The sequence below is a fragment of the Anguilla rostrata genome, chromosome 12 (genome assembly GCF_018555375.3).
Source record: "Anguilla rostrata isolate EN2019 chromosome 12, ASM1855537v3, whole genome shotgun sequence".
NCBI lineage: Eukaryota > Metazoa > Chordata > Actinopteri > Anguilliformes > Anguillidae > Anguilla > Anguilla rostrata.
In genome coordinates this window covers 30,524,391-30,542,928 of record NC_057944.1, presented here as the reverse complement: position 1 = coordinate 30,542,928, position 18,538 = coordinate 30,524,391, and the positions used below count along the sequence as shown (strand labels likewise).

The 18,538-nt window shown below is 43.4% G+C and overlaps 2 protein-coding genes across 3 annotated transcripts in view; one reads left to right on the top strand and one right to left on the bottom strand.

Moving 5' to 3' along the window:
* Window positions 1-220: 220 nt before the first annotated feature.
* ap2s1 (adaptor related protein complex 2 subunit sigma 1) lies at window positions 221-10,589 on the bottom strand. 2 transcript variants are annotated; one of them, XM_064301300.1, is made up of 5 exons: window positions 10,429-10,589; window positions 8,481-8,630; window positions 6,521-6,634; window positions 4,778-4,837; window positions 221-2,968 (listed from the first exon to the last, which is right to left on the bottom strand). In XM_064301300.1, the coding sequence occupies exons 1-5, from the start codon at window positions 10,429-10,431 to the stop codon at window positions 2,867-2,869; spliced, it is 429 nt and encodes a 142-aa protein (XP_064157370.1). In that variant the 5' UTR covers window positions 10,432-10,589; the 3' UTR covers window positions 221-2,866. The 2 variants fall into 2 exon arrangements, with proteins under 2 accessions (XP_064157370.1, XP_064157369.1); XM_064301299.1 differs by lacking the exon at window positions 10,429-10,589 and adding an exon at window positions 10,073-10,097.
* Window positions 10,590-14,041: 3,452 nt separating this feature from the next.
* arhgap35a (Rho GTPase activating protein 35a) overlaps window positions 14,042-18,538 on the top strand; it is a 69,637-nt gene continuing 65,140 nt past the window's right edge. The window contains exon 1 of the mRNA XM_064301290.1: window positions 14,042-14,749. The gene's annotated coding sequence lies outside the window, so the exon portion shown is untranslated. The remainder of the gene's footprint in view (window positions 14,750-18,538) is intronic.

The window sequence follows — 18,538 nt, the reverse complement described above, 5'->3', positions numbered from 1 at the left end:
TTCAAAATGTGTTCCGAAACAAAGAGAACTGTGGTTTGTGTACTACTTTTACTTAGTTTAGAAGCCATTTAACACAAAAAAGGCATGTAAAAATACTGATGATAATCATGACAAAATGATGCACAAACTTAGGAGCTGGTCCTACTGCTAAGGGCAAAAATAGACCGAAACCTTTAAGGTCCTTCATTTAAAAAGATGAAACGAGTCTTGACACCCAATATACTGAGAGTACACTTTAATTCCATTTGTGTATATATATACATGTAGACTGGAATAAAATGGTGGGGGGATTCTGCAACAAGGTAATCAGCATAACGACACACACACACACACACGGACGCCAACCATCTCACACACACCTTAGGACACAAAGGGATATGTCTGCGGTGCTGCATTTCTTATTTTAGCAAAAAGAAAAATTGCGTAACGTTTTACAAACTCAAAAATAATTTTTATTTAAACGCTTCTAAAATAACCACTAGGCCCTGCCCCCCTTTTTAAGATAACGAGCGGCAGACGCGACAGGAGCCCTGCACCCACAGCCTCAGCGCGTTTCTGGGCTCCACCCATGACAGGAAAAGGGCGAGCACTCGTTTTGGCATCTGATTGGATGGTAGCAGCCAGGCCCTGTGGCGATTGGACAGCAGAAACGGGCTAGCGAGCACGCTGGCTGAATTAGCTGACCCTGGGCTCCGCGCTAGCGAAGGCGTGCGGGTCACTTCACTGCTGCAGCAGGTGACTCACTGACGCGCCCGTGATGACGCATCACCACTACGTGCATGTGTACACGTGTTCTATGCCGAGGTGGTGTCTGCTAGTACTTCGGCCAGGAGTTTTTGATCATTTAACAAACTTAAATAGCCCGATTTCCATGCAGGCAGAGCTGAGGACGGCTTATGCAGCAGGGCTGGGGTCCTGCAGAGTCCGGCCATCTGCTCCATACTGGAATGCTTTAAAGAGGAGGTGTGCAAAGGCAATGGCTCCTTTTAGGATGGGATCATTAAGACTGGGAAAATGGGCAACCACCCCCCACCTGGTCACGTGACTTTCTCCACCACTCCACTGGCCTTTTCTGGCTCCTACATCTCTTACTTTATTCAGTCCAACACACACAGACAGCAGGTTGCCTAAGTAACACAGGATTGATGACCGCATTTTGGATGATGTGATGACATATGAGGTCATTACATTTCATCACACCTCATGACTAGTTTCTCACCCGTTCCAGGGGCATTGTGTCCATGTATTTGGAAAATCTTTGAGCATGTATGAAAATAGTTTCCGAAGGACACCAGCAGGACGTCCAGAAACACTGCTGCTCCCACTCCATACCCCCCCCCCCCCCAAACAAGACAAGTCACCTCAGCATCACGAACGAGAGTCTTCAGGACAGAAATACGATCAAATCAATAGAGGTGCTTTTTGAGGAGGAACATAGGGACGTAGTTTGAATGCAGCAATTACAGCCAATAAATTTACACTGGCAGCCAATGCTGGTGCAGTATTACAGCATGGCAGTTTCACACAAAACAAAGCGCCCCCCCTTCCCCCTCCCGAGTTTACCTAAGAGGGGGGATTTATTTAGTGCTGCAAGAGGACAAGTGTGCAAGTTCCACCACCTGCTTCTTTATTTACAGGTTCTTTCTTCACCGACATTCCCTGCCAGGCAAAATTCATGGGCCACCCCCCCCCCCTTCCCTGAAGCAGGGCGTTCCTGCAGGCTTTCGATCACTGTGTATTCTCTCCATACGGCAGCGAAGGCTATGTGTAGTCGGCTGCCTCAGTCACACCCGTCTTTAAGCAGAGAGAGCGGCCTATAACGAGGTGTGCCTTTATGCGAGGTGTGACTTATGGAAATAATCCCTCTGGCACAGAGAGAAATTTATCTGCGTGATGATTCATACTTTTGGCAATGGCTCTGTGGCAACCTGTCATTAATGCATTACATATTTTCTTATGGAGCAGGAGTCCTTGAGATGGAGACTGAGAAAAGTAAGGAGGATTCCAGAACTCAACACACCATCCACATAAAACACTTACAAATATATGTACACAATACAAACATAACTTCACAATACTAAAAGCACAATATATTTCATTAAGTAATTCATGTTCACTTTCACTTTTTTTCTCTCTGAAATGTGAGGAAAACTTTTTGGGAGAACTGACAAGCAGCTGCTGAGGCATGGAAATGCTCAACCTTTTTTCCTTCTCAACAAAATGGCTGCAGCCTGAACTTTGACCTCTGAGGTCGCCACTTCCCAGCCATCGCCCAGCCAGGGGGAAAGATTTTTTGTTTTTAAACAAAAGAAAGGCATTTGTTTTTGGCTGAACCACCATTTCCAAGTGACATGACTGAGCCAATCGGAATCTACACATTGAAAGCTTACTTCATATGTCCTGTCTGAGTGTCTCAGTGTCACCTGGGCTTTCAGTCATGTGATCTCTAAGCCAGTTCCTGACTGGGCGTGGAATCTGTAATTATAGAGGGCGACAATATCAGACTAGTCATACACTTTCTGTTTAATTCTGATAGCTAGTTAGGTCTCTATGTGTTCAGGCTGGCATTTCTCATGCTCAGTTGCTTGTCAGTAGCGGTAGTGTCAGACAAGGGGAGAGTTCCACCCAATCAGACCTTTTATGACATCACAAGTAGAGTTAACAGCAGCCCCTGCATCTGGTATTATGGTGGAAGGGGCGGAGACTCCTGAAAAGAGGGAGGGGTCACATAAATTGGAATTTCTTGTCGACAGGGTGGAGCCGGCTCCAGTGAGTGAGCAGTGAAAGGAAGGGCTTCCGGGAGAGTTGCTGTGAAATTGCGAGGAAGGGGCGGGGGGAGGCGGTCTGATGAGGAGAGGGGGCGGGGCTACTCCAGTGACTGCAGCATGAGGAGCTGTTTGAGCACCTTGGTCTGGCTCGTCTCCCGGATCTCTCCCGCCAGGAACATCTCGTCCACCACCGTGTACACCTGAGTGAGGGAACAGGGCTGTCATCTCCAGGGGACTTTGCACGTGCTCAGTACAAATCCTGACAAGCCGCAGAAAGAGATGGCTGGCTTTCTTGGGGTTTTGATAGCAGGTTTAGAGTATGTTTCCCATTGGCCCAGACAGTTTGTGTGTGCAGGGCAGGATATTTTGGATATTTAGAGAAGTTTCTGATGGCTTGCCAGCCTTACCATGGCTATTACACAGGCATTTAATATTCATGAAAAAATGCTCTTCAGATAACGAAAGCAGCTTGTACAGTAATGTGACGTCTGGAGGATGAGCATATGCATAATGAATTTTAATGTTTATGCACAATTTTAAATATAAATCACATAAATCAGTTTTTTTTATTGTGCTGATACTGATTTCCTTGAGCATAGCAGTCAAAGACCACCACAGAGTCTATAGATTAACCAGATGGCCAGGTACACATTTTTACCATTGAGTGCTCTCTCACGCTCTCCATCTCCTGTTATATGAAACTTCACAATTTCATCGCTCATGAATATTAACGAAATGCTGTGACCAAGGATAACATAAGACGGCAATGGATGTTCTATGCTTGGGCGTGCCTCCTCGTGAACATTAATCAGTTCCAGCCTCCTTGAGTAGGGAAACAGACGGAATGGAAGAGAACACAGGAGCTGGCCATGTTTGATAGACTCACAGGATCCTTAAGAAAATGATATCCGTTCAAACCAGTATCCCTTATTATCTCTGTATGACTGTTTATAACCGTTACAAAAAGCAATCATTAAAAATAACTGAAATGCAATAAGAATTAAGCTGCTATTTTATTTGAGCACAACTTGGTTTACCTTGTTAATGACAACATGCAAGCAATGACATGGAGCCATAATTATGTGACTATTTGGCTGTAAAATGACCAGGAACCAAACAATTACCTGGAAATTAACACCGGGAACTTATTTAAAACTGCCATCTTGGGTTTTCCACAGCTAGCCGCCTCTCTCCAGGACTGTTCGAGGGCATTACTTTCAAATTACTCATTTATTGGATTTTTACTGCAGCAATTCGGTTTAAGTGCTCGCTCAAGGGAACGACGCCAGTGTCCGAGCATCCAAACCAATTTCCCTGTCACAGCAGACAACAGCGCCGATATTACTCTGCAACCGCCCCCCCCCCGGTAAATACCGCCCGCCAATTTGTTATCAGCACGTCAGAAACACCCGACGCGTTCAGGACACTGTGGAGCAAGCGTGGCGCCGTGTCTGCTGGACAGACCCGTTTGGCAAGCGCCTAACGACCGAGTTTTATTGGGATTATTGTCTCAGATTAATTGATGTTTAACATTGTGACGGTTCTTCGTATTTTATTATTATTTTTTTAATTCCTCTGCAAGCAGCGGAGTTAACAAGACTCCATCTGCCGTGTGCGTAGGCAGCATTTCACTTAGGTTGACCGGGTGGGCGGATTCAAAAAATATCTCCAGTAATTAAGGCAGTGGCAGAAGAAGGTAATTATCAGTAGTGACTCGCTTAATTGCTTACTGTTTTCTTTTAAAGAAAACCCACCGCACCAAATTGATAGGAATGAGCGTAGCTTAATTGACTGATTGTTGTAATTATGCAGTGTACACTGGTTGCTATGGCAATGCCTCCACGGGCAACCTTAAAATAAAAACAGGCCCCATCCCCCCACTTCCACATTCATTTAATTCCTTTCTGTATGTCAAAGTCAAGGGAGTATTAACAGCAGGCGTTTTTGCCACTTGCCACTAGGGGGCGAGACTTTCCAGCAAGAATGAGAATCGAGAGTGCGGCTCTTACCTTGTAGAAGTTGAACACCAGGTCTAACTCGCACACATTGTGGAAATACTCGTTCAGAACCTACAAGGGAAAAGGGCGGAAAAGAAACCTGCTTCATGTTTTGCTACGGCGCACGTGTCCCATAGAGTTACTTGGAAAACACATTTCCAGAAACATCCCTTGAATGCAGTCCAAAATCCTGGACAGGAAATTAACATTTCCCTGCAGAAATTCAATCAGATCTGCAACGTTCACTCGTTAAAACGAGGAAATAACAGCCCGTCTGGTTGCCTCTCAGTAATGTGGCGAGTAGTTTGGCACAATCAAGCCTTGACAGGGTATACACTGGCGCTCCCTGCTGGCCAGGAGGACTGAAGTAGCCTGACCTTCACACTGCATGCAAAGTGGATAGTAGGTCAGGGGTGGCCAACGATGTTAAGGTGGGGTAGCAGGGTCAGCCAGTATTTTGCTTTCATCTTAAACTCCGCAAATAATTTTGCCACAAGAAACCAGGTGAGGCCAGTTAACCGTGTAAATCAGCTGCTCTGAGCCACAAAAACAAAAACCAGCACACCCCACAGATTCCAGGACCGGGGCTGGCTCCTGGGTGTGCCAGTTTGACCCGTTTATTTTTTGTTTTTTTTGTGAGCTTTCTGAGTAATCTGCAGTTGAACCTTCTATAACACAAAGGCAGGTGGTGGAAGTCCCAGAATTCCGTGCTGCAGTGTGCTGGAATCCCTAAGCGTCTGTGGTTGCCCAACTTCCTGTCCGTTAACTAACAGCCGTATCTATTCTTGTTCCTTCCCCCCTCTGTTGGTTTCAAATTCATTTTGACTTTGTGTAAAGTGAATTTCAATCATAGATTGTAACTAGAGTTTATCTATGTAAAAACATGAACAAATATTTTGTATTCCCTTACCAGCTAATATTTATAATCTAAATGGATACAGTATCCATTAAAAATGAGGTGGTCTTGAGCGGTTACTTATGGTGCTGCTCTCCATTGTTTCTTTCTGATCAACACATGGGAGTCATCTGTAGTTCTGCAACTGAGCTGAATTTATTAACAAAAATGTTGACTAACAATCTACCTATCCATCAAGCTATCCATCATACGTTCCACTACACAATATAGAACAAGATATCCCCAGTTAGCTTGGAAGCATTTCAAGTTCCCTAGTTAGGGATCAGCTCAAAACTCTTTTGACTCATCGTCTTTTGATTTAAAAGGCAACGAGGGTTACTATATAAAACCCAGGAATGACAGGAACCAATCATGTATGCTGGTCCCTAGAAAGAGGAATGCCAAGAGCTGAATTGTTGCTGCTGTTTTTTATCATGCTGAAAACCAGTGTGCATGATGTGAAGATGAGACATGCCGGGTCACCATGCCCCTGTGCCTGCACTGTGCGTGTGTGTGTGTGTGTGTGTGTGTGTTGTTAATCTTTGTGTACCTGCATTGCCTGGGGAACACAGCTGTCTGGTGCAGCGTTGAAACACAGGGATTATGGAGACCTTTAAAGACTTCATCCTTAGTCCCACACAGCTGGCATTATCAATGCTCTTTGCGGCTAGGATACACAGGCCTCGTATGTTCAGCGTGTGCCCATGCATGTTAATGGGTACGAGCACATGACCAGGGATGTGTGTACGACTGTGTGTGTGTGTGTGTGTGTGTGTGTGTGTGTGTGTGTGTGTGTGTGTGTGTGTGTGTGTGTGTGTGTGTGTGTGTATGCGCGAGTGCTTGCGTGTGAGGTGTCCTACCTCCACAAAGTTGTGAATGCCCTCCAGGTAGGCCAGGTTGTTGTCAGTCACATCCACACAGATGCAGAAGTACAGGCCAGCGTAGCGTCTGTAGATGATCTTAAAGTTTCGGAACTAAGCGAAGGGACAGAGACAGAGAGACTCTATAAACCACATGAGCAAGTAACAGACACCTCCACACTCTACACCCGACATGAATCACAGCACTGCTGCCCTCCCTGCTGTCACAGTACTCATGTACCAGACCCAAAGACGAGAGAACACTTTATTCTCATCTCAGTCCGCTGCTGATTCTGGGTGTCACTTCAACCACTCAACAAGATCATGAAACAACTCAGCCTGACTCTTTGTGGCATACTGTGAGCTGAAAACATGGAGTATTGTGCCCTGGAAATGTGGTGTACTGTGGGCAGGAAACGTGGTGTACTGTGGGCAGGAAATGTGGTGTACTATGGGCAGGAAATGTGGTGTACTGTGGGCAGGAAACGTGTGTACTGTGGCAGGAATGGGTACTGTGTGACTGTGGGCAGGAAATGTGGCGTACTGTGGGCAGGAAACGTGGTGTACTGTGGGCAGGAAACGTGGCGTACTGTGGGCAGGAAACGTGGCGTACTGTGGGCAGGAAACGTGGCGTACTGTGGGCAGGAAACGTGGTGTACTGTGGGCAGGAAACGTGGTGTACTGTGGGCAGGAAACGTGGTGTACTGTGGGCAGGAAACGTGGTGTACTGTGGGCAGGAAACGTGGTGTACTGTGGGCAGCAGTGGTGCATGTTAAACTCTCGACCACAAGGTCACAAGTTCAGATCCTGGGGGAGGTGGTTACCGAGGTCACTAGCCTTTTAGCAATGGTCCGCATAGCTTTACCCCCCCTGCATACCTCATATTTTCACATTTACATAAGCATATTAACCTAACTTTACAACCGAACACCAGCAACAGAAGTGATCCCTTTCCATACAGCATTCGCACAACTCAAATACCCAGCACAGCTTTCATGTTGTCTGTCTGTAGGTAAAGCAATTGCGCAAGCAAAGCCATCACCAGTGATATTTTCCCAGTGCAATGTCTCATCAAATAAAGGCGAAGCAAATATGTTATTGTACCGCTTTTCTGAACTGAAATGTGAAGCTTCGGTTTAACTGTGCCCATACGCACATACCCATAATTACACAAACTGCGGGAAGTCAGTGGATTAACTGCCTCAGTCAGGCACACAGAAAAAAAAAGAAGGAAAAGACTGCTGGAATCGGTTCTGTTCAGTACAGGCTGTTCCTCATGCTCTGTTACTACACGGGCTGTAGAACAAGGAGCAAAGTGCATTTTTGAAGCCCGCTTTGATGCAGCCACTGAGCGCTCAGATACAGAATCTGATAAAAACGGAGGGCTGCTGTCAAGACCAATGGCATTCACACGGACTCGCTGCACATGGGTGTACAAGCTTTTCATATGCAAATTGATACATGGCCAATGACAATAAGGGGCACGTTATATCTCTCCTGAGCAGATGCCTTTACCCAGAGCAGCTCATGGGTTCCTTTAGTTTTATTATATGCAATCCAGCTTTTTATTTGACACACTTATCCATACCAACCATCCATATTTATACTTGCTCAAAGGAGAGAGGTTTGAACCTGCAACCTCTGATTGAAAGGCAAATTTTTAAGCACTACACTACTGATGCTCCATCTCTACTGAGTGATTACAGATTGGTAACACTATGCTTTGTAATTGAGTCTTTTCTGTGGGGTAACTGTCTTTCTTTGGAGAAAAAACTTATCTTACTTCATCTTAAAAAACAAACAAAAAAAAACAAACAGATCTCACTAAATAAAAGCAAGTAAAAGCAATTGGAACCAAACATGTGGAGGGCTTACAGATCGCTGTAAGACAGATCATCTTAACTCGAGTTCGTTTGAAAGCAAAGCAGACTTTTCTGCCGAGGGCGGGGTCGCCGCGTACCTCCACGAAGTTGGTGTGCTTGGCGTCGCGGACCGTCACCACCGCGTGCACCTCCTCGATCAGCTTCTGCTTCTCGTCGTCGTCGAACTGCATGTACCACTTGGCCAGCCGCGTCTTCCCGGCGCGGTTCTGGATCAGGATGAAGCGGATCTGAGGGGAGAAGAGCAGGGCGAAGGCCCGGCTTCACTACGCTTGCAGGATTCAGACCGTCTTTTCAATCCAACAGCGTGTGCTTGAAATTATACATCGTTTCTGCCCAGGAGTTTCAGTGTGTGCAACTCCTAATCTTTTTTTGAGTAAATACCGATTCACTAAACAGACCAATTTTGACACTTTCAGGCAGAAAAATTAATAATACCAACCGCCTTTCATTTTATCCAGGGCTGTTAGGCTTTCCGTCGTGAATATTGATGAGAAGAATACAATTGGATTGTAGAATTCTGTTAATAACAAGCATTCGATTGCAGATTCCAGCCAACAGATTAGTGAACTTGTGGTTGAATACTCAAACAATCAAATATCCGGTCTCCTCATCAGTCATTACAGCCAGAGATGACGTCATGACTGTCGATGTAGCATTCCATCCCTATACAGGTCAGGAAGCCAGGAGATAAGGAACAGTGCAGAACAGCAGTAAACCATTTAGATAGTGGGAAACAGTCTGGGCCCCAGTCAAGTGCCAAAGGATGGCAACTAAAAAAAATCCCTGATCTTAAATAAAAGAAGGCTGGATATAATAAAAATACAAGAACATTAGAATGTTTGATCACATAGCTACTGTCCAGAGAGCATCCAACCCTGCATCAAGTCTGGACTTTAACATCATGAGGGTCTCTGCCCCTACTGTTTGACTGGTAAGCCATTCCCCACTTTGACAAAAAATACAGCTGGGTATCAGTGTAGAATTTGCATTAAACTCACTTACACTTACACCTCGTTCTTAGGACTTAACTAAACCTAAATCAGCTTTCGCTGTTAACTTTGTTATCACCTCCTAGTAACAGTTACTGCAACATTTCTACGGCAAACCAGAAACTCCATGCCAAACCTGTTAGCGTGGAGTTCGTCTCTAGTGAATATGGGAGGTCCTGAACTGGATCCAGACCTGGTCTTTGACACGCATTCTTTCAATGATTTTGAACACGAGCACAGAATAAACATGCAGTCAGCATCCAGGGAGGGCTTACGAGGCGCAATCCTACTGTCAGTGCCCTGACTTCTGACACCTTTTGCGCGGAGGAAAGGAAACAGGCCTGCATTCGCCTTCCGCTCAAAGGCCTGGAAGACACTGCCAAAACGTCGTCTTTTGGCTCCCCAGATCTGCAAGCTTGTTCGAACTGTCTCGTGACCGCCTGGGTTTCGGTCACTGTTGCGAAAAAATCCCATTCCCGGTCCCGAAACGGAGCAAAATTCTTGGTTGCATCCACATATCTCCTGTTATTTCGCTACAGACACGTAGCTCGCTAATGCTGGCTACTTAGCAGATAATGATACCCCGCGCGCAAGCTGGTTGCTAAATAAATATAATGGAGCATATGACTGGAAAAAAATTAGCAAGCCAGCATGTTAGGCAACGATAATATAATACTTACCGGTGTCATCCTGTCCACGAAGACAGCACCAATTGATTAAAAACTATGGAAGGAATAACCCTATCCAGAAACCGACCCTCTTGTCAGAATTGAGTCTGATCTAAGCTAGCTACTGGTCCGCTTTAACGACATATTACAAATGGCTAGCGATACATATTACAAATGGCTAGCATCACGTACTTCATATATGTTTAATTCACCTAACAAAATAATGCTGTAGTTTGATTATGGCCTTTTTCTTCGTGGATTTAGTTCTCTAGTTAGCTAGCGATGATAGCTAACAGTTCCACTCTAGCGATCAAAATGTTACAGTCGCTTATACACATGGCTTTAAAATGAATGAGAAATAGACTTACCATTGTATTTTTCTCGACACGGGTATATTAACAGACAGAATTCAAAGAATAGTGTCAAGTTTAAGACAGATGTTGCATGAAATACGCCTATTTTCTCAAGACCTCCCAAGGTTCTCCGCTATCTCCCTAAAACAGGATATCCAGGGAAGGCCGATAATGAAGTGCATTGTGGGCAAAGTAGTTTTTATAGCGAACAATGTCTTTTTTTTTAATTGAAAGAGTGTAGTTTTTTACTTCATATACCAACATGCACTTCTATTTTTTTCAAGCGTCTTTCTGGGCAATGCAGTTGATGTCCTGACAGGGATCAGGCACGAGGTCGCTAACAAATCACGTGAACTCATGAGTTTGAGACTACACGTCGTAATCCTGCATTTTTATCCCACGCGTTGTTATCATGTTGCTTGCAACAACAACAACAACAACAACAATAGTAATAATAATAATAATAATAATAATAATAATAATAAACAGGATGCTATAAAAAGAGGAAGATGTTAAATCCTGTTTTATTTATAAATTTATTGTTTGTAAATTGAATTGAGTGTAGGGTTACTACTCTTCTCAACTGAGATTAGAAAAATGGCTTAGTAATGAATACACTTTAACAGTTCATTGAGTCTATGAATAAAAGGAAGCAATAACAAGAGTGACTGCTCTACACAAACCTTGCAGTGAAGAATGGTCTTCAGTTTCATCTCTTTGGGTCATTTGAGGAAAATATTTGCTTCCTGAAAAAGAATATGGTTGTGTGTGTGTGTGTCTGTGTGTTTTTTTTTTTTTTTTTAGTGATTTTCATGATCCGCACACACAATACCTACTTAATATTGTGGTATTACACGACTAACAAATAGTGTAAATATCTCCAGTTTCTAATTCCTTTACTTGTTCACGCAAATTTAAGTCCTTAATTGAATTTAAAATGGGGATAGGGTTAGCTGGCCAACAGCTGTAATCTAGAAACAGCATTCTGGCACATAGCTACAGACTGCACGGAAAAAAGTAAAAACACTCCCCTTGCAAACCCAAATAAAGTAACAAGCAGCTAAACGAGTATGATGGAAGGCCAGTGTGTTTTCATTATGTCACACACTGTTTCCACAAGTGAGAAAACATGCATTGGAGTCAGGGCGGAGCATTTGTTTACTGGCCTAGCTGGAAGCAGACCAAATTCACCAATTCTGAACATTATCCAGACAGCCTTGATAGCTCCACTGTACTTCACTGATCATCAGAGATGGCAAAACTGTGAGTAGGAAGAATGCAGAAGCCCCTGGGGACCCTGGTAAATTTGACCACGGTGGGACAGCAAAAGGGCAAAGGGGAATCCAAACTGTGATGACAGCCTTCTTGTTCTTTGGCCAGTTTTTTTTTTTTGTTTACAGCTCAGGTTCGAAGTGGACGAACTGGACCAAACCACTGGGGTGATGCACTACTTGTACGAATAGCACAACTGGAAGGGACTAAATATTGCAGCTGCTTGTATGCTGAAATAACTGCACTCTGGGGGGTCCAGTCTTAATGTTCACAGTTGATAGTTGTTCATCTTTGTGACCTGGGGACTCCAGTAAAAATTTCACAGCCCTCTTGTGGTTAGTCTAGACAGCAAAATGTATAAATGTGTGTGTAATACTTTGAATAAATATTTTTTAAATACAATTTAAAAGTATAATCAGTAAATAAGACTATTTTGGAGTAAGGCAAAATGGTTTGAAAGCAAGAAACAAATTTTTAATTTGGTGAAAATACACATTCCCCTTCAGACAGTGCAAACAAAAGAGAAGTTTTTGAGAAACAAAAAAATTAACTTGAAGCAAAGTGTCTGTCACTGCAGCTTGCTGGTATGCAACTATGATGTTAATCATTAACTGTTTACTGCTGCACGTTTAATATTCTGTTTTCATGGTCAAATACAACCCATCCCATAAATTAAAAACCAAGGCATGTGGTGCAAACGCACAGGGCCCTGGTAGCTTCAGGAAGTGCATGCTTCCACCACTGCTCCGCCTGCTGCACAATAAATGAGAGAAAATGCAAAAGAGGCACAGATTAAACTGAAACTTTGACCCACTCTCTAATCTTGCATTGTGCAATCCAGGTCAAACGCTTAGCCCAACGCTACTGCCTTTGAGAAGCTGAAAATCGATGTGGACAGTACACTGCGGTGGTCTGTGGTGGTTGGTGGCAGTGTGCGGAGTGGTGGTGGATGGGATACTGAACTCTAGACCAGAGGGCCATGGGGCTTAAGTCCTCGATAAGGTACCACTGTTAACCTTGTGAGTGGAGCACCCTCCCTTTCCCTGGCAGGTGAAACAGGTTACAGAATTTACAATAAATGGAGCAGCAGGAGACCTTGCATAAGAACTTTTGCAGAGGAAAAGAATAAGAAATGTGACAAAAGATCCCAGCAGGATACATGCCCCCCCCCCCCACACACACACACACACACACACACACACACACCACCACCACCATCACAATCAGCAGTTCCAGGCCTGATATTGGACTAAGTTGGACTGCCTGTGATATAGTGGGATTCTGATATTCTGCAGGCAACTGGGTAAGGTAAAGTCTGCTGTATTTTATGGCTTTAAAAAAATCATTGCACGATAAACTTTCCAAATCACCAAACATCTGTTAAAGCTCTTACACAATAACCAGCCAGCTAGCTTTCCGAATACATCACTGGAGTTTTCATCCTATTCCAAATGTCTAAATACCATTTGTATTAATCAGCTATGTGTACCGAAGGAAATATTTCTCTAAAATGCCCATTTCAAATGTGGTTGGGCAGCTCTTGATAAGTTGCACATGCTGTAACATACAGGCAGATTGCAAGGTTTTTTTAATGTTCCTATTTCATATTAGACCTGTGCAATTTTGTTCAGTTGAAAATTATTGTGCTCTGCAGTTGCCACCCATTTCACTGCATTAACATGAGTAAAGGGAATGTAACTGAAAGGATATTTAGTTTCGTTTATTGATTTCTCTCCAGCATTTTCCGTGCCATTATATTTGTCCAAGTTCCTGTGTTCCAGTTGAATCAGAAATAAGATCACTTAATAGTGAGAGGATAGGCACTTATTTCTAACATGAATCCTTTGTGTATATTTAAGTCTGTGGTAATAATGAATCCGTCATAAATCAAAGGCTGGTGCATGATGTGTATAATATAGAAAAGTGAAACTGGGAATCATTAGTATGTTGAACAAAATGTTGACAGAGTAAAGCCAACGAGTTGGAATTAAGGGGGACGTTTTCTTTCTGATCAAAACGAGATCCCGATAGAAATATAATCTTTAAGTTTTAAAATATATTTAAAATACACGTTCTGAAATAAATTAGAAAAGTGTAACCAGATGCAAACAAATATTAAACATTTCCGCTTTGTAAATGTTAAATATTTACAATTCAAGTTAACATCACTGCATAAAGTGCTAGAAAACCACTGATTAATCGTTAGAAAAATAACATTAATGGCATGTTTTAGGAGGAAGATTATTGGGAATGACTTTAAGAATGTTTAATATATCCGAGGGTCATTCTGGACGTTTGCATACATTTCCATACGTTGTTGGGTTCCCGTTAGCACGAGCGTGTATATTGTTTCGTTAGTGTGTGTTGCAATGGTGTCCATGCGCCACTGGGCGAGTCGTTGTATCTCTCCCTTTTTTCTCTCGGAATAGGAGGAGAGAGAACTGGAGAAGAGCCGCCATTATTGGGAAGCAGGGGGAAAAAACACACTTGCACACACGTACACGCAGTCTGAAGTCAAACGCGCGTATTTGAGATAAAATATTTAAGAGTGGAATTGTTTAACATCGAAACAATTGCACCTGAATTTGAATCAAATGCCGTGAATGTATACGGGCAACTATGCATATTATGAGTACAACAAAGGAAATAATTGGTCAAAAAACAACGTGGTGAGCCCAGAGGAAGACTGTGAAACAAGCCGTTTTTAACGCCCCCTCCTTTCTTACAGGAAAAAAAATCCAGTGGACGAGCTATTTGAGGTCCTGAAGGATTTTTTGTGTTGTTTTTTTGTTTTGTTTAAACGCTGCGAAGAAGAACAAGAAGCAAAAATGGTACTGAAAACTTCAGTTTCTTGAAAATGGAGACTTGATTGAAAAACATAATCTTATCAATCATCCGAACGAAAAAAGGAAATACAGATTATCTTGTGACTGTTGGAGGTGTATTATTTTTTCTTCAGCTCTTTATTAATTTATTTATCGAGCCGGTCGGGGTTGCTGCCTGCGCGAGAGAACACCAGAGAAAGGACAGAACGAGAAGGGAGAGAAAGGAGGGTAATGCTATGGTATGTATTCGTCTTTTTTGCTCTCGATTAAATTAATGGACCTGAATAAGACGAGGAGATTATGACAAATTGATGAAAAGGAATTAAAACTAGGTTAGTCTGTGGTGTCGCGTATTGTAAACGGTCCGTCTGGGGGTTTTAAGTGATAATGTTTGGAATGAACGAGGTAGCCTAGCTAATAAAAAGTGAATCTCGGCTACATAGACAAGAAAAATGTGCAGCGAAGGGGTCTGCAATATTCCGTGGACTCGAGGCCTGGTGAGGCTTGGGATTTTATTTTTCTCTTGCGTAAAGAAAATTAAATTGCGTAATTAAACTGGGGATGGGATAATGTTTTAGTTCGTTCATTTGTCATAGCGACTTAGTACCTGCATCGAGCCAACAATGCCATTTTGGTATTTAGACTTTAATCAAGGGTCGATGTTTTCTCTGTATTCTTGGTTGGTTAATATCATTAGAAGTAGAATTGTGGGGGGTGGGGGCATAGCTAGCTTGTCATTATTTCAGTTTGCGATAATTATCAATACAACAATTGTCTATTCTCTTAATTGCCCACATTTCGGCCTATCAGATCTACGTGTGTTATGAGTATTTCGTTGCGGGTGTTTTACATGTCTGCAGTTGGTTTTTGATAAAATATTGTTAGTCATTGTGTACTGTTTGACCTAAAGGGCATTGTTTTTCGCTGTTCAGAGAAAACTCGGGAAACCTACCCGGCCCACTATTAGCCTATATATAGTTTTTGTTGTTTGAGCGCAATTGTGATTATTTTGCATTTACAAGGTTGGGTGAAAATAGGCTATAGCCTATCCGTTAGCCTATGTATCGGTTTCTTTGATATAAAATTAGTTTAATGTGGAAGTGAAATCGCTCAATGTCACTTGTGACGAGTAAGGCAATCACAGACTCTCTTTCCTAATTGACGCCTAATTAGAAACGTCAAGCGAAGAATAAACATAAAGTCGACGTAAAGCTGCAATGCCATAGAGTAGTCTGGTTGAATTAGTTGACAATCGTACTATCGAACATACACACCCGAAATTAGCACGTCTGCCTCCTCGCCCACCGAGAGAAAAAGGCAGGGGGGAGGTTTTTTTTTTCTCCTCCTCACTGTTCTCTCGGTTATGGTATAAACCGCAGGCCGAGGGGTAAGGGCAGGGTGTTGTGCATGTTTCTGATCAGTCGAAATGTTTCATGCGTTTATTTCGCTTTCGCGGCACACACAGGACGTGGGCCTACAGCAGCATAGCGAAATCGACTGATAGGCTAAACGTGGGGATTACACACGGGGGCCCCTCAAATATGTAGGCTAATAAATTATTATTTAACCCGCATGATCCGAAAACGGGAATTCTCTCGGAAGCGGATGTGGAGATTGCGTCGTTTAGGCTACCTCGTGTTTTCTAGTCAAGTTTTTTTTTTTTTACCCCTTTGCCATTGTTACGAGCTAAAATGGAGCACAAGAATATCCCACGTTTTGCATGTTAAATTGTGACCCCGCTCCTTTTCATTGCACACTACATTATCTGTTGTTTGTGAGACGGTCGAGACTATGTTACGATTTAAACCAGAGCCAACTAACAACGCCGCCAAATATTTTCAAACAAATCTAATTTAAAGACAAAAGGATATTGCTGCGTTGTTACCACGTTGGATCATTTACAGTATTTATAAACTGGCATACTTTGAAGAGGCACCGTGCCAGAGAGGTTCTCGAGTCTGCATTGTGACCACTCCTTGGGTAGACGGAAGTGGCCATCGCTAAGATCTGCAGAACTTCATACCGTGGTAGTCGGGAGTCCTTTGCGCAGCCGTTAGGCCTATTAATATTTAGGAAAAGATGCAGGTTTTTTTTTTTTTTTACATTTTCCGTGTTGACCGACTGCAGTGTTTTGGCGAGCACCCCGGAGCCCCGCTCTGTTAATAAATGTCATGGTTTGTTTTTCGCTTGTGTTGATTCCCATCAGTATTTGTTGACAGATACTTATAGGTCTTGTTCGACAGTAAAGCTGTCAGGCCTGGTGATTTGTTCGTAGCTCACAACAAACACTTACTTGTTGCTAATATCCAATCTAAATGTCATTACATTTTGCCCCCGTACCGCTTCACCAGCCTCGTGGCGCTTTCACCAATATACATTTGTCAAGTTAAAATTCTGTATATTGTTTGTTCAATAAATAGCGTTCCTAGTTGGGGGAAGCAACTATTGCGTGCACGTTGTCTATTTGGGATGTGCAGCAGGCTCATATATTGAAAGCACTTGGGTCACGTCAATAGCTGATAAGTTGGTGGTTTCGAATGGTTAACTGACTTGAGGTTTGAATAATTTTTAAGTGAATGGCATTTGTCAAATGCTATTCTGGCTGTGGCACAAGAAGGGGATGTTCTGTTCAAGGACCACTAAAATAGTTTATTTATTTGGACATCGGCGTTTACTTTCGCCGCTGCTCTGTGAGCATGCTGAACTCTGTTGAAATGAGTCCACGTATGACCACTGAGGCAGGCTGTCAAAAGTTTATCAAGTCAGGGACAAAAAGATAAGAATGGTAGGGTGGAGAAAAGTGCCCTTCAATTGAACTTTACTGTGTGGCCGAGATATTTTTTGTGTGTATTATCATGCAGTTAGTGTCACATTTAACTTGGATGGTTTGGAATTGTTCTGTAAAGATGGATGCTAAATGGGCTGCTTAGCCTATCAGGCCTTCCAGGAACCCTGCAATGTCTCATTTGTGGAGAAAAGACACATTATCTAATTCTTTCTCATGTGAACTTTGCTCGACAAAGGGAAGTGCCGTAAACACAACATCTAACAGCTGTTCGGTGTAAGCAGAATTCTGCTGAATGTAACCAAACTGGTTACTACCCTTTGAACAGTCACACAGGGTGTGACGTTTAATACAAGCTTTACATTTTGTAGGTTTGTATATTTTGCACTGCAGCGGTTGCAGTGTGTTTGCCCCGTGGTTGATAACCTTAACCTGACAACAAATAATGATAAGACGTCAACTTTATGTTATGGTTCAACCTGCATCCAGTCGCCTGATTCGCCGAGGATGAAGGTGACGCAGGTGCGCAAGTTTCAAATGGCCTGATGTTCTTCCTCAATGTGTGACAAAGCTACTCGGAATCTGTTTCAGAAGACAGCGTGAAAGCTACCTCTCTGGTGTTCTCCAAAATGTCACCAGTAGCCGAGCAGGCCGTTTGTCACTTAAGGTACTAGTGGAGTGCAAGGCTGTGGTTCCCGCCTGGGGAGATGAAAGGAGATGGTGGCAGCTGCTCTTGCTGAGTTAGGAGGAGGGAGCCTGGATCCCTCGCTCTGAAAGGCATCTTCTGCAGTGGTGGCCCTGAGAACGTGATCCGTCTCAAGGGTGAAGGGCCCGCTCTTGAGATTGTTTCTGCTCCTGGGGGGAAAAAAACGAGCTCTTCCCCAGCCCCCTGGCATGAGGATGATCACCACTCCAGTGCAGAGGATTGTGGGAAATGTAGTCCCAAACATACCACACTAGTGATGCAAAAATGCCCTCATGTCATCATGGAGCTTTTGGTTGTTCCTTTTATTAAAGTGGCTGAGCCAAATATGGCCACTCCACCCTCCCTGCCCTCGAAGTACCCTCACAGATGGTAGAATTTCAGTGGACCTACACCACCGCCCTACCCCACCCAGCCCAAATCCTCGTGTGTCTCTGTATTTGAGAGGGATGATGCCCACGAAGGTAGAAGCACTCTTGTTGAGAAATGCATTCCGTCTTTTGTCACCCTCTGCCCAGTCGTGAAGGTTTTGGTCAGTGG